Raw genomic sequence first — 16,168 nt, 5'->3', positions numbered from 1 at the left:
CCCAACCACAAAACTTTAAATCCAAATTTTTTCCTGTCTACAGGAAATGAAGGAATAGGGCTGGAGGAGAGACTGAGGGAACAGCCAACCAATAACCCACCCAACTTGAAACTGATCCCTTGAACAAGCGACAGTCCCTGACTCTGAATGATACCCTGTTATGCTAGCAGACAGAGTCTAGCACAGGCTGTCTGGAGAGGTTGCACCCAGCAGCTGACTTAGATGTACACACCCACAGCTAAAATTGGATGGATCTTGAAGACTCTTATGGAAGAAAAAGTAGAAGGATTGCAGTCCCTCAGAAGATAAGAACGCAACAGGAAGACTAACAAAATCGATTGACCTGGACTCTTAGGGCTCTTAGAGACTGATCCACCAACCAAAGAATATACAGAGGCTGGTCCTAAGCCTCCACACACATAGGTAGCACATATGGACCTCGATCTTCATGTGAGTCCCAAAAAAACTGCAGCAGGGACTATCCTTAAAGCTGTTGCCCGTATGCGGGATATGTCCTTCTATCTAGACGGCCTTGTCTGGACTCAGTGGGAGAGGAAGGGCATAGTCTCACAGAGACTTCATGTTCCAGGGTGGGAAGATAACCAAGTGGCCCCTACCCTCTCAGAGGAGAAGGAGGCGGGGCGCAAGGGAAGGATTGTGGGAGAGGCTGACAGGGAGGGGGCAGTGAGCAGGATGTAAAGTAAACAAGTAAAAAATAAAATTGAAAATAATTGAACATTTTTTCTAGGAAGCATCACATGGCACAACTGAGTCTCCAGTGAAACAATAAATTTTTACTTCAGTCTACTATCACATTATACCTTTAACTCTACAATTTATATATATGATCAATTCTCCCACACAGACTGCTGTGGCATTCCAATCGATCCTGGAGGAACATCAAGGGTCTAGGGATCAGGAGCCGCAGCCACTAGAAGAAAAACAAGAATTATCAACAGCATCATCAGGCACATCACTGGTGATATTGTCATGCCCAGCATCAACAACATCAGTGTCATTATCATCGGGATCAACGTAGTGAGAAACAGTGAGAAGGTGGATGCTTCTCTTGTTATTTTTAATCTCAGAAGTTGCTTCTTTTGGAATGTTGCGGTCAAAGGCTATGCTAACCTCAGAAGTCAGAGTTCAGAATGACAGCATTAAATAGACAATAACATTTAACAGGAAGTTACCCCTGCTTAGTCATTCAGGAAACACAAGGTCTTCACTGGGAGTGACCATAATCTCCTCATTCTAGACTAGAAAACAACCAATCAGAAAACAGTTTTACATGTCACTTGTATTTGTCCAAACTGGATTTATCATGTTACTAAAAATATATAAATTGAAAAAAAGTTTCAGGTTCTAGGTTATTCATGAATAGCCCTATAGAAGCATGAAATTTATTAACAAAACAGACCTAGGTTTCAAGGGAAAAAAATTCATCTATTTTAAGCTACTATTTTTGTCTAACTAATCTGATCCAACTTTTTTGTCAGTGGGAGCTCCTTGGCCATTTTCTTCATGCCATGCATGTTGAATTTGGATTTTCATCCATGTTATGACAGAGAAAAGTGAGGATACAAGCCATAAAAAAGGCAAAAAGGGGATGTGTGCTATCGCTGGTGCCGGAAGATATCCACCCACCCTGAGAGGGTTCATGCTGTGGTTTATTGGTTCAGCTGACGCAGAAGCATCAAAATTATCAACAGGTGCCTGAGTAGCAGGCAGACCTTCTTCTATGTCAGGAATAAAAGAAGATTCCTCATCTGAAGAAGCAGTATAAAATATTTCTTCTTCACTAAGGGATATCAAAAGAGTCAGGTTAGTCATTTGAATGGAGTCAAGGGAATCACAAGTGCAGGAACCAGGAGTGGGCTCTGGGTCAGCATGGGGTTTGTACCTTGTACTCTCCTTGTAAAGAGGTAAATCAACTACATAATCCAATCCAATGTGACTAGCTGGTCCTGAGTCACCTGACACAGTACTGTCAGCAGCATATGTAAGGGACAGCTCGGGCTCATCTGCAGTCAGACCGTCAGCGGCAGTGGTGGACTTAGTCAGCGCAGGCTCATCTGCAGTCAGACCGTCAGCGGCAGTGGTGGACTTAGTCGGCGCAGGCTCATCTGCAGTCAGACTGGCAGCAGCAGTGGTGGACTTAGTCGGCGCAGGCTCAACTGCAGTCAGACTGTCAGCGGCAGTGGTGGACTTAGTCGGCATAGGCTCAACTGCAGTCAGACTGTCAGCGGCAATGGTGGACTTAGTCGGCACAGGCTCAGCTGCAATCAGACTGTCAGCGGCAATGGTAGACTTAGTAGGCACAGGCTCAACTGCAGTCAGACTGTCAGCGGCATTGGTGGACTTAGTCGGCACAGGCTCAACTGCAGTCAGACTGTCAGCGGCATTGGTGGACTTAGTCTGCGCAGGCTCAGCTGCAGTCAGACTGGCAGCATCCTTGGTGGACTTAGTCAGTGCAGGCTCAACTGCAGTCAGACTGTCAGTGGCAATGGTGGACTTAGTCTGCGCAGGCTCAACTGCAGTCAGACTGTCAGCGGCAATGGTGGACTTAGTTGGCTCAGGCTCAACTGCAGTCAGACTGGCAGCCTTCTTGGTGGACTTAGTCTGCGCAGGCTCAGCAGCATTCAGGCTGTCAGCAGTAGAAGTGGAAGGTCCAACATCAGCAGCAGCCTCAGAAGGCACGGAATGGAAATTTTCCATTTTAGTTTTTTCATCCTATAAGGAAAATTATCATTGTTATTTTTGATTTAAAATTCACTGATTTTATTCATTTCATCACCCTTCTGATAATGTCAGGACCTTGATTTATAGTCCCCAAACTATTTCTGTATTCTGTTGATATTTAGCACTACATTCAATGATATTCAGTAACGTCTGCTTCCTTTCAGGATGAGTAAACGGCCCAGAGTCTTTAAAAATCTTTAATGTGGACATACTTAGGTTTAAACTTACCACTATTCTGCTCTTTGGGATCTAAAGTCATGGTACTTTTTAAGATGGAAATATATAAAAAGAAGTGACAAAATGTGTTTCTTGGCCTCTGATGTTTTGCTCTGCTTCTCCTCTAAATAGCAAATTTGTAATATTCTCTCTCCTTCATATTCTATGGTTCATCCCAAAAGTTCCACCAGAGAACTACTACACCTGATTAAAAAACTTCAGCAAAGTGGCTGGGTATAAAATTAACTCAAATAAATCAGTAGCCTTCCTCTACACAAAAGAGAAACAAGCAGAGAAAGAAATTAGGGAAACGACACCCTTCATAATAGTCCCAAAGAATATAAAGTACCTCAGTGTGACTTTAACCAAGCAAGTAAAAGATCTGTACAATAAGAACTTCAAGTCTCTGAAGAAAGAAATTTAAGAAGACCTCAGTAGATGGACAGATCTCCCACGCTCATGGATTGGCAGGATTAATATAGTAAAAATGGCCATTTTACCAAAAGTGATCTACAGATTCAATGCAATCCCCATCAAAATACCAATCCAATTCTTCACAGAGTTAGAACAATTTGCAAATTCCTCTGGAATAACAAAAAACCCAGGATAGCTAAAACTATCCTCAACAATAAAAGGACTTCAGGGGGAATCACTATCCCTGAACTCAAGCAGTATTGCAGAGTAATAGTGATAAAAACTGCATGGTATTGGTACAGAGACAGATAGACCAATGGACTAGAATTGAAGACCCAGAAATGAACCCACACACCTATGGGCACTTGATTTTTGACAAAGGAGACAAAACCATCCAATAGAAAAAAACATAGCATTTTCAGCAAATGGTGCAGTTCAACAGAAGGTCAACATGTAGAGGAATGCAGATCGACCGATGCTTATCACCCTGTACAAAGCTTAAGTCCAAGTGGATCAAGGACCTCCACATCAAACCAGATACACTCAAACAACAGAAGAAAAAGTGAGGAAGCATCTGGAACACATGGGCACTGGAGAAAATTTCCTGAACAAAACACCAATGGCTTATGCTCTAAGTTCAAGAATGGACAAACAGGATCTCATAAAACTGGAAAGCTTCTGTAAGGCAAAGGACACTGTTGTTAGGACAAAACGGCAACCAACAGATTGGGAAAACATCTTTACCAATCCTACAACAGATAGAGGCCTTATATCCAAAATAGACAAAGAACTCAAGAAGTTAGACCGCAGGGAGACAAATAACCCTAATAAAAATGGGGTTCAGAGCGAAGCAAAGAATTCACAGCTGGGGAATGCTGAATGGCTGGGAAACACCTAAAGAAATGTTCAACATCTTTAGTCATAAGGGAAATGCAAATCAAAACAACCCTGTGATTTCATCTCACACCAGTGAGAATGGCTAAGATCAAAAACTCAGGTGACAGCAAATGCTGGCAAGGATGTGGTGGGATTGCAGACTGGTACAACCATTCTGGAAATCAGTCTGGAGGTTCCTCAGAAAATTGGACATTGAACTACCCGAGGACACAGCTATACCTCTCTTGGGCATATACCCAAAAGATGCCCCAACTTATAAAAAAGACACGTGCTCCACTATGTTCATAGCAGCCTTATTTATAATAGCCAGAAGCTGGAAAGAACCCAGATGCCCTTCAACAGAGGAATGGATACAGAAAATGTGGTACATCTACACAATGGAATATTACTCAGTTATCAAAAACAATGACTTTATGAAATTCATAGGCAAATGGTTGGAACTGGAAAATATCATCCTGAGTGAGGTAACCCAATCACAGAAAAACACACATGGCATGCACTCATTGATAAGTGGCTATTAGACCAAATGCTTGAATTACCCTAGATGCCTAGAACAAATGAAACTCAAGATGGATGATCAAAATGTGAATGCTTCACTCCTTCTTTAAAAGGGGAACAAGAATATCCTTGGCAGGGAATAGAGAGGCAAAGTTTAAAACAGAGGCAGAAGGAACACCCATTCAGAGCCTGCCCCACATGTGGCCCACACATATACAGCCATCCAGTTAGACAAGATGGATGAAGTAAAGAAGTACAGGCCGACAGCAGCCGAATGTAGATCTCTCCTGAGAGACACAGCCAGAATACAGCAAATACATAGGCGAATGCCAGCATGAAACCACTGAACTGAGAACGGGACCCCCGTTGAAAGAATCAGAGAAAGGACTGGAAGAGCATGAAGGGGCTTGAGATCCCATATGAACAACAATGCTAAGCAACCAGAGCTTCCAGGGACTAAGCCACTACCCAAAGACTATACATGGACTGACCCTGGACTCTGACCTCATAGGTAGCAATGAATATCCTAGTAAGAGCACCAGTGGAAGGGGAAGCCCTTAGTCCTGCTAAGACTGAACTCCCAGTGAACAAGATTGTTAGGGGGAGGGAGGTAATGGGAGGAGGATGGGGAGGGGAACAGGGGGGAGGGGCTAGGGGGACGTTGGCCTGGAAATTGGGAAAGGGAATAACAATCGAAATGTAAATAAGAAATACTCAAGTTAATAAAGAAAAAAATAAAAATAAAAATAAAAAGTACCTGAGTTCCATGTCTTTGCTAAGTTCTTCCTAGAATAAAAATTACTCAGGTTCATCACCTGTAGTAGTTAATTGGAAACCAAATTGATCTAGGCATAAAGGAAGAGCATTTGAGTTTGGTTTCTATAAATTTACAGTTTCTAATGATTCCATTATGTGTAATAATTATATCTGAACTTCCTCTTTCCTAATGATGAAATTAGAGGTCTAGAGGAAGGTAATTAGCTACGTGTTGACAGTATGCAGTGGAGTAAGGAGTAAGTAGTGTGTGTAAGATCAGCAGACACACCCTTCTGCTTGCTTTGTAACTTCTGAAAGGGGATTTAAACAGGAAAGATGGCTGTTACTTTTGAATTTGTTTCTGTACTTTCTGTGACAAAATATCTGATGGGGAAAACCAGTCACTTATTTCAAGGAAGGAACAGGGAGGCCTGACTTTTGGCAGTACATTATTGGTTCTCACAGGCTGGTAGACCGGGAAGCAGATAACACAGTACTGGTACCACAAGTAGTCACAGCCATTAAAATCTACCACTGAAAACCTTCTGCTAGCGAGGCCACACCCCAAAAGTTAAACAATCTCCCAAACAGTGGCCAAGTGTTCAAACACATGAACTCCCATCTCTTTGTCTGATCCTCCCATGCACTGCTTAGCATTTGTGTTAATGTTAAATAACCCCCCCCACACACACACACATGCAGAGTTTATCTACTGTCTGTCTGTTAAGGCTAACCAAAGTGTAAATCATGCTACAAATGTGATAAACCTACTTGGCAGCCTGACTGATAACTTGAATTTGATACCTGAGACTGGAAACAGAGGAAGGGAAAGATTGATTCATACAAGTTATCTTTTGATACCCACAATTCAACTTACATTCTCCTACTCCCCAAATAAATTAAGAACAGGACGTCCTTGAACTGACAGAGACCACCCTGCCTGCTTTATGAGTTCGTGAATTAACTGTGTACACCAACATACCCAGCCACCTGTTGTGGGCACCCTGCCTATAAGTACTTTGGACTTCAATGGGTAAAACCAGAATGCTGAGGTCCTGTCCAGGAAGTTAAGAAATATCAGAAGACTGACTTCTTATTTCCCCTGATGATAATTTTAATCTTTTTGCCTATCAAACATATTAAATCTGTGTGCTGGAAAAGGGGCTGAGGAGTTTAAAACATTCATTGCTCCTCCAGGACACCTGGCTTTGCTTTGTAAAACACATAATATTGGCTGACAAAGTTCTGGAACAACAAGAACAAAGGATGAAATGACCTCTTCTGATTTTTGTGGGCAGCACACGCACATAGTATACAGACAGAATACACGCAAAACATTCACACACATAAAGTCAGTCAATCCAAAGTAAATGAAACAGAACTATGGTGGTCGCTTTCATATTGACTGTACCTATTTCCAGGAGCATGTACTATTTGGTTTCTGTATTTTTATGACTTCTCCTCAGTGAGTTAAAAACATGCTCATTTTCTGTTTTTTCTTCTGTTTCCATAGTCTAATTTACTATTATAACATTTTATGACAGTGATTCTCAACCTGTCTGTCATACCCTATTGGAGGAGGGCATAGAACAGTCTCACACAGGTTGGCAAAGACCTTCTGAAAATACCAATACGACATTACAGTTGATGATATTATCAATCTGACACTGATGCAGTAGCAACAAAACAGTTGTATGGTTGGGAATCACCACAGCATGAGGAACTGTATTAAAGGTCACAGCATTAGGAAGGTTGAGAAGCACTGCCTAATGCAGTGACTGGCAAGGAGTGAGGATATGGAGAGTGTGAAGGGAATGCTCAAGGCTGATCTTTCTCTACTCGTTCACTACTTGCACTAGGAAGACATAGGCACAACCACCCATCACTCCCCTTCACAAAAGGAAATAGGTTACTTCTCACATCAGTGGGGATTACCGTTGCAGATGTATTTTCTTCCCATACTTCAAGAATTGGGGCTACCCGAGAAGACACATAAACTCCAGATTTTCTAAAACTGTTCTGGCTCTTCTTAGGTTTTATGTGGATCTTTCTCCCTGATTCTCCCTGCAATGCAGAGGGGACAGTTAACTTTTTATTTGGTCCCGAAATTAACTCTTTTCTTTTAGGATGCATGCTTTTAAATCAACTTTATTACTTAGGAATTACAGGATATTGACACATGAAAATTAAAATTCATTATTAAATATAAAATATCTTCTAATATGCCTACTTACAACTTAGCAGAGGAGGACGGTAATGGGGGGAGGATGGGGAGGGGAACACACAAAGAGAAGGCGACAGGGAGGGGCTAGGGGGATGGGGAGGGTTTAGGGAGATGTTGGCCAAAAACCCGAAAACAGAATAAGAATCGAAATCTAAATAAGAAATACCCAAGTTAATAAAGATGAAAAAAGTTGCATGCATTTTCCTGAGGGTCAAGTCACTTAGGAGATTCCTGGATTATAGAAATGTCTGGACTTACTAAGAAGTACTTATTATATATAAGTACACTGTAGCTGTCTTCAGACACACCAGGAGAGATCATCAGATCTCATTATAGATGGTTGTGAGCCACCATGTGGTTGCTGGGAATTGGATTCATCAAGACCTCTGGAAGAGCAGTCAGTGCTCTTAACCACTGAGCCATCTCTCCAGCCCAGGAAAACCCATATGGGAGAGGGTGAGGGGGAAGGGATGGGGGCTCATGGACAGGAAACCGGGAAGGGGAAAAACATTGGAAAAGTAAAGAAATATATCTAATAAAGAATTTTTAAAAAAGAAATATTATGGTCTAGTAAGAGTCACATTTTAAAATCAGTCAAATGTGTACTCATCTCTGCAAACAATACTTGTCAAACATCAGACATCTTCTATTGTACAAGGACTGTGCTCAATCTTCCACTCACTATGTATTTTGAGTCCATTCTCTTATTGGCCACCACTACCCACAAGGACTTACTGCTCACTTGCAGTTTGTAGAAATCTCCACATCTACAATGTAGACTCCCTTGAGCAATCTTTCCATATAAAACTGATCCCAGTTACACTATTGCTGAATTATAACAAAATTCATAAGAAAATTAATTTCACAAAGAAGCATTTTACCTTCACAGAGGAGGTAGAGCTGACATTATCCACATTCACACACCTAGGAACAACAAAGGAGGGCTTGTCAGGGAGCCTTTAGAATAACAGCATGCAACATTCTTCCAACCTCAGTTTTGTGGCTCAATCCCTTCTTCGTGAATAAGAAACCCAGGCAAACTAGCCAGTAAACTTCAGGGGATTCTCTGTCACCACCTCCTGCCTCATCATAAGTGCCCCAGGATTCAGATGCACGTGAGATCATCAGACTTCATGTGGATTCTGAGAATCCAAACTTCTATTCTCACAGACTCATGGCAAGCACTTTATCCACTGAATCATCTCCCTACCTAAGGATGTTTGTCCATATCTCATGCTGTGTGGGAGATAGGTCTAGTAGTTTGAACATGGTTTGCTCTACAAATAATTGTTTAGCTTGTGATTATAGAAGAAATAAAGAAGCTGAAATCGTTGTACACAGAGACAAAGACAGTGTCATGTTCTGAACACTATACTTTTTACAGATTAATGTATTGTACAATGCACACATTCTTACCACGGTGATCTTCCTGTAAGTTGCATACCAGCTTCTAAATAGGGAAGCAAAATTTGTCACTAAACAACTATAGGAAACATGACAATAAGTGCAAAGGCTAATATTTGTGACCCTATATCTTTTGGCACCATTTATGAAAAGCCTTTAAAGTGAATAATTATTGGTAAATAATAAATATATGCAAAAACCTTCCTTCCCATTTCCTAGTATATTTTAAAGACAAAGAGAAAATTTCATCAAAAGTTACTACTTATAAAAATTGTTGTGCAAATTACCTATGATCCTGATCACTATCAGACACAGAAATTACCATCTTAGCCTGAACTGTTGTCCCATAGTGAAGGGTTAAAAGGACAGCGTCATGTTGCCACTGCTGCTTTTTGCCTCTGGACTAGGGATGTTTGCAGCGCTCTAAGTGAGCATGCTCATCTGGTACAGCAGTGAAAGGGGCTGCTACAAAGGTCGACTTGAACTTCCTTCACTGTGGAGGAACATTCATTGCTACCACCGGGAAGCACAGTCTCTGGTGACTGTCATTGCAGGACAGTCAAATATAGGAGACCCAAAGACCTTTACAAAACATTTCCAGCTGCAAGTGTGACAAAGCTCTTGAGAGATCAGTGTGTTACTGTAGTCGAGATCTTCTGAAGAAGATGTTAAGGGCCCTCAGATCTAGCATTGATCCCTAGCTCATTTCCAGCAAAAAGAAGTTCAACATCAACTTCCATTGCCGGCCATGGCAAGAGCAACTGGAAAGACTTCCTTAGTAGTTATGCAACATGAATTATTACTCCAGAGAGAGAAGCATGAAAGAAACTTGCAGATAGAGCAGCAATCTCACATAAAACATTTTTAAAATATATTTCCACATATAAACCATAGTGTGTCTCAAGTTTCACTCTCTGGATAAAGCCTGCCCTCGAAACATGCTTCAGAGAATGAACAACCCTAGTTCATTTCCTTTACAGTATGTAAAACTCCACTGCACACCCCTTGGCATTGCCCATGACCAGAGCAAGTTTTTGTCCTATCAACAAATGGGCTGAGAAAATGTCTCTATGGTGGACCGTATGCTCAGCATGTGTGGGGCCTCTTTCAGTCCTCGACAACACAAACAAAACTCCAGTGCTGAAATACATTTTTAAAAAAGACACCCACATTATGATAATTCTGTTTCCCTCAGGGTTATGTGAAGAGGGTCATTTAGGTTCCTCTACACTATTCTCTGGCTGGCTCTCTCCAAAGGCACAGTAGGTATGAGAGATGCTGTGGTGTAGGTTGCTGAAAGGATAAATTCTGTGGTGCTTCTCCCACTGTTGGAATCTAATCTTATTCAGACTCAATCAAGGGATCATTCAGTGCTGTGTACTGGAGAATGATGTGGTTTTTCAACCTTCCATCTACTGTGTCAATGTTGTTTTTACTGGAAATTTTGTCTTGCAGCATATAAATCAAGTAGCACTATATCTTTTGCTAATTAATAGGACTACAGGGAAAAGGTGCTGTCAGAGTAGCCCATATGGAGGCCGCTTTCATTGAATGCTAAGAATATCAGTTTTTATTCCCAAGCACTACCTACAAATCTCACACACTATTCACTTCTCCAAGGGTTCCTGAGTGAGCCAGATATTTATAATATCAAGATATTTACATTAAATGGAAGACATCTAAAAATAACTATAAGATAATCTATGAATTATCAAATAAGTATGATTGAAATATTATGAAGGGAAAAATTCCAGATTATGCTAAAAACATTTAGTCTCCAAAACATAATGAAAGTAATTGAATATTGTTTTGGTTTGTTTTTTAACCTTATCATATTTTACAGACACTAACACCTATAATACGTAGCATTAATCATATATATATTATATATAAAAAACTGAAATAAAAATGTATTTTATTACAAAGTCAACTTACTGCTATGTGTCTAGAGAAGACACAAATCATGGAATAGTGTATTTTTTGTATCATAAGACACTACACGCATGAGTAGTTCAATTTGAAGAAGCTAACACATCAGACGGTATAATTTGAATTTGACATTTCTTAGAAACAATACCTTAATAAATCTATAGTCTAAAAATGGTTGCCAGCAAGTGAACAAAGAATATAAATATATTCGTATTTGATTTCCTTATTCTTTTTATAGTAAGGGTAGAATCAGTAGAGGACTTACACTTAATCTTACCTGAATTATGCTGGATAGATGTTTTCAGAATGGATTTTAGCTGTCTTGGTGATCTTACTCGACTGTGGGGTATTTTAAGAATGTTATGTTAATATTCATATTAAACATTAATCCAATGCATTGAATTACTTCTTGTTTGATTTCCTAACTTATATTACATTACAAGTCTGGGAATACTTTCCTTTCAACTTTTCCCCATGTGGAAAAAAGGGAAGGAATTTAGCAACACAAATGAAACCATTACACAGTTACACACACACACACACACACACACACACACACACACACACACACCTTTCCAGCTTTTGCTCTCATAGCTATACCAAGTGATATTTTTAATCTGTAGATGCAATGGAATTAGTCCCCTGACTACATTAATCATAACAGTCTCTGCCCCTGATGCAACAAAGCACCTTTTCCCATGATACTTTGTGAATATTTCACTATCTATGATGGTATCACCCAAGTGGTTTGCTTGTCGAACATCAAATAGATTTCTGTTGCTGCTAGAACTCTTCAAAACCCACCACTGCTTTTGTAATGTTCAAGCTGCTCCTTCTTAACTCATGCATGAATGAATCCTGAAGTCACAATATGCCTGTTTCTGTGCCATTTATGCGTTTTTATGAACATAAGAAGGTAATAACAGAAAAAAAGAACAATAAGACTAAGCGCATTGAGACTGTGAAACTGTTTGCACTTCCAAGTATAAGTTAAAATGCATATTTTGCAAGGAGTCTTTGAACAGTTTTAGTATGGAAAAGTTTGAATCTTGATTTTTGACATTAGCTTGTATGATTTAGGAAATTTTAAACATGGAGGAAATAAGTCATTTGATAGTATTTATAAAATGTTTTCCTGATGTAGAGCCCAAATAAAGAGAACAACATAATTGTCTTCTCTTGTGGAGGTAATTACTCTTAATGAGCACAGAATTAGCTTGAAATACACCTTTTAATTTTCTACCAAACCAGTGTCTAACCTAGCATCCTGGACAGGAATGGATGGGCCTTCACCTGTATGTTCATGTCCAACTGATGTGGAAGGCAAAAACCCCTTTTATACAGAGATAAATAATTGTCACATGGTCATTTAGTTCTATACATTCAGCTAACCTATTGAGATTCAAAGGATCTGTTACTGTGGAAAGCAGATCATATGAATGGATAATTGACGGGTGGAACTTTCAGGAAGACATGGGACTTGTGGAATAATTAAAAGGTGAATGATTCCCTCGAGTTCCCATGCCAGGTGGAATCACATGCTCTAGATGTTTCTCTGTCCTCCATTTTCACACACTGTCTCCATAAAGGGTTGTTCCCAACCTGAAACCCACATCACGTTCCGTGGGCCATGCTAGTGTGGCCAAATGTCAAGCTAGCCCCAAGCATTCTATAGCCTAGCACGGCTTCCTGTCACAGACTCTTCTCACACTCCCAACAACCCAGTGAAGTCATGACTCAACAAACTGTAACCCAGCAACCAGAGTCATATGTTAATTACTTAATGAACAATACATTCGCACAATTAACTCATAACTAACTTATAAGGACATAAACCGCCCACCAAGATAAGATATAGTTTGTTCATCTAGACACACAAAATCCTGTACATATCCATCCCTTCAGAATAACCATAACACCCAATAAATGTACAGAGAGAATTCTTAACATCCACCTTCAAATTCTCTCAGCCTGTCATTGGATGGACTGCAACTCATGGGTGTCTTCCAACATCTATGATATATGCTACACCTTTGCATTCATAGCTGGTGCCAAAGGAGGAAAGAAATTGTTGCCATCCTCTAGTAATGACTGACTGAGAATCATTCCAAATTATGTAACATGTCAGACAAGATGAATGACTGAAATGATAACTATGAGTGTGGCTCTTAGTGCACAAGTATTTAGTAAGGCTTTGAAAAGCCAAAGAATCTTAAGTAGACACTAACTTGCACAGTTAATCCTAGCAGGCTCTTTTTAAAAACTGTATAGTTTGTTCTTGGAAATGGTGGGTGAGTATAATTTTCATTTTCTTATGAAATACACTGAACAAGTTTTCAACCTAAAATTATATTCAGAATATTGTGGGACCTGTAAGACACAAGTCTCAAAGTATACCCAAAATAATTTACTTATTATCTTTGCATTTCTCTAGTATTAATGTATTGTTAAACCTTACCGGGACAAAGGCCTTTCATCGTTAAAAACAAATACTTCTGAAAATAAAAACAAAGAATGTATTATTACAAGTATAGAAGAATATTACGAATAATCAGACTCATTATTAGTATCAATGTCTATAAGAGCAATCTAGAGAGTATTCTAGAGTAAATATTCATTTGTAGCCAATTACTTCACTTAGAACCAATCCATTCCCTATATATTTCAAATCAAGGATGACAGCAATTTATCAAACATTAATGTCTAGAAATAAATAGCCGTAAACAATTGCGACGATCCTAACTGAACTCTCTCAGAATGACAGAAAGCCCAATCCTTACCACTATGAATATAATCAACTGTGATTCTTTTTACTCTGGGCTAATGATTCTGGAAAGAATAACAGATTGGGTCTGGTGGTGCATAACATGAATACCAACACTGAGGAAGCAAAAACACATTGATCACTGTGATTCCTTAGACAAACAGAACTACAATTTAGTGAGACAATGTCTCAACTTCACCCGTAAAAAGAGAAAAACCCAGAGCCCTCCTCAGGACACTGCACCTGAAAAACACCCAGGGATAAACAGTTGGCTGAGGGCCAGCATGAGAATACATTCAACAAGAGCCAAATCAACATGACACATCCTGAGCCCAGATATCCTACTACAGCAAGACCTGGATATCCTAACACAATCAAAGCACAATGAAATTACTTTGAAACCAATCTTATTGATATGATAGAGGAATTTAAAGGAGAAATTAATAAATCCCTTAAAATGTACAGGAAAATATAATCAAACAGGTGAAAAATGAATAAAACATGTCAATACCTGCAAATGATAAAAAAAAGAAATAAAGGAAACAAACTGATGGAACCTTGGAGATGGAAAATCTACAAAAGAGAACAAGAACAGAAGCACAGCCAACACAATAAAAGAATTGGAAGAGATGATCTCAGGCATAGAATATATACTTTAAGAAATTAATACATCATCCAAAGAAAAGGTTACCTAAAAAAATGACTGACCCAAAATGTTCAGGTAGTCTGAGACACTGTGAAATTTCCTACTAAGAATAATAGCCATGAGCAAAAGTGGAGAGTACGAGCTCCAAGGATGAGAACATATGTTCAGCAAAATCATAGAAGATAATTTATACAACGTAAAGAAAGAATGCTTATGAACATAAAAGAACCTCACAGAACACCAAATTGATTAGTGTTCCCAACACATAATAATCTCTTCACAAAACGAGAATGGTAGGAATTAACACTCATTGGCTATTAATATCTCTCAATATAAGTGAACTCATCTTCCCCACTAAAAAGACACAGCCTGACAAGCAGGATGTGAAATTAGGACCAAATCTATGAAAAATAGGAATGGAAGAAGTTTCCCAGAGTAAAGGCACAGAAAATATCCTCAACAACATCATAGAAGAAAACATCCCAAACTTCAAGAAAAAGATGCCTATCTACACACAAGAAGCTTAAAGTACAAATAATACTTTATTGTGCCAGAAAAGAAAATCCTCCAGCTACATAATAACCAAAACAGTAAATCCACCAAAAAAGAGAGAAAATTAAAAAGCGGCAAGGAGAAAGAGGCAAGTAACATATTACATATAAAGGCAAACCAATCAGAAATATACCGAACTTCTCAACAGAGAATTAAAAGCCAGAAGTGCCAATGAGATGTCTTCTAGACCCTAAGAGACTACAACTGTCAGCCCAGACTACAACACTTAACAAAATTTTCAAACAACATACATGGAGTAAAAAGATATTTTGTGACAAAACCAAATACAAACTATATCTTTCTACTAATCCATACCTACCAGGGATGCTACAAGCAAAACTCCAAGACAAGTAGAGTAACTGAACTCAACAAAACAGAAGAAATTAATAATCACACAGCAAAACCAATAGAAGAGAAAGACATGCAAACCAACATCAAAATAATAAGTAAAAGCAATCGTTAGTCATTAATACCTCTGAACAGGAACAGATTCACTTGCCAAACAAAAAGACAGGGTCTAAGAGAGCAGATGTATAAACAGAATCTATCGTTCTGTTGCATATCGAAACGGAACTCAGCCACAAAGATAAAAACTACCACAAAATAAAGGGCTGAACCAAAGGACTGAAAAGCAAATGGACCCAAGACACAAGCTGAAGCAGTCAATCTAATAACTGGTAAAATAGACCTTCGATCAGAAATAATCAAAAGAGATGGGAAAGGACACTGCATACAAATCAAAGGAAAATACACCAACATGATGTCTCAATTCTGAACAATGCCTGAGATGCAAGGGCATCCTGCTTCATAAAAGAAACATTTACTAATTTGGCTAAAGCTTAAACCACACCTCAAACCTCACAAATTAAGAGTAGGGGGCATCAACTACATATTATCACTATTATGACCAAAGGACATGTCACCAAAAGAGAAACTAAACTGAAAAATTATGCAACTCATAGATGGCATGTACCAAATGGACCTAACAGATATCTACAGAACCTTTCACACAAATAAAAAATATGTACCGTCTCAGCATCTCATGGAATGTTCTCCAAAATTGAACATATATAGATACAGATCTACATCAACAGATAAAAGAAAAGGGAAAAAAAGAACCAACAAC

At 39.2% G+C, this 16,168-nt stretch overlaps 1 protein-coding gene across 1 annotated transcript; it reads right to left on the bottom strand.

The window, feature by feature from the left end:
- Window positions 1–774: 774 nt before the first annotated feature.
- LOC148000455 (uncharacterized) lies at window positions 775–13,980 on the bottom strand. The gene is made up of 8 exons (XM_087589581.1): window positions 13,956–13,980; window positions 13,539–13,575; window positions 11,358–11,419; window positions 9,164–9,197; window positions 8,629–8,671; window positions 7,459–7,587; window positions 1,904–2,733; window positions 775–1,801 (listed from the first exon to the last, which is right to left on the bottom strand). Exons 1-8 carry the CDS (start codon window positions 13,978–13,980, stop codon window positions 1,474–1,476), a joined length of 1,488 nt encoding a protein of 495 aa, XP_087445707.1. The 3' UTR covers window positions 775–1,473.
- Window positions 13,981–16,168: the final 2,188 nt, after the last annotated feature.

Source organism: Rattus norvegicus, chromosome 16, assembly GCF_021556685.1.
Source record: "Rattus norvegicus strain SHRSP/BbbUtx chromosome 16, alternate assembly SHRSP_T2T, whole genome shotgun sequence".
NCBI lineage: Eukaryota > Metazoa > Chordata > Mammalia > Rodentia > Muridae > Rattus > Rattus norvegicus.
This window is presented reverse-complemented; position numbering and strand designations above follow the sequence as displayed.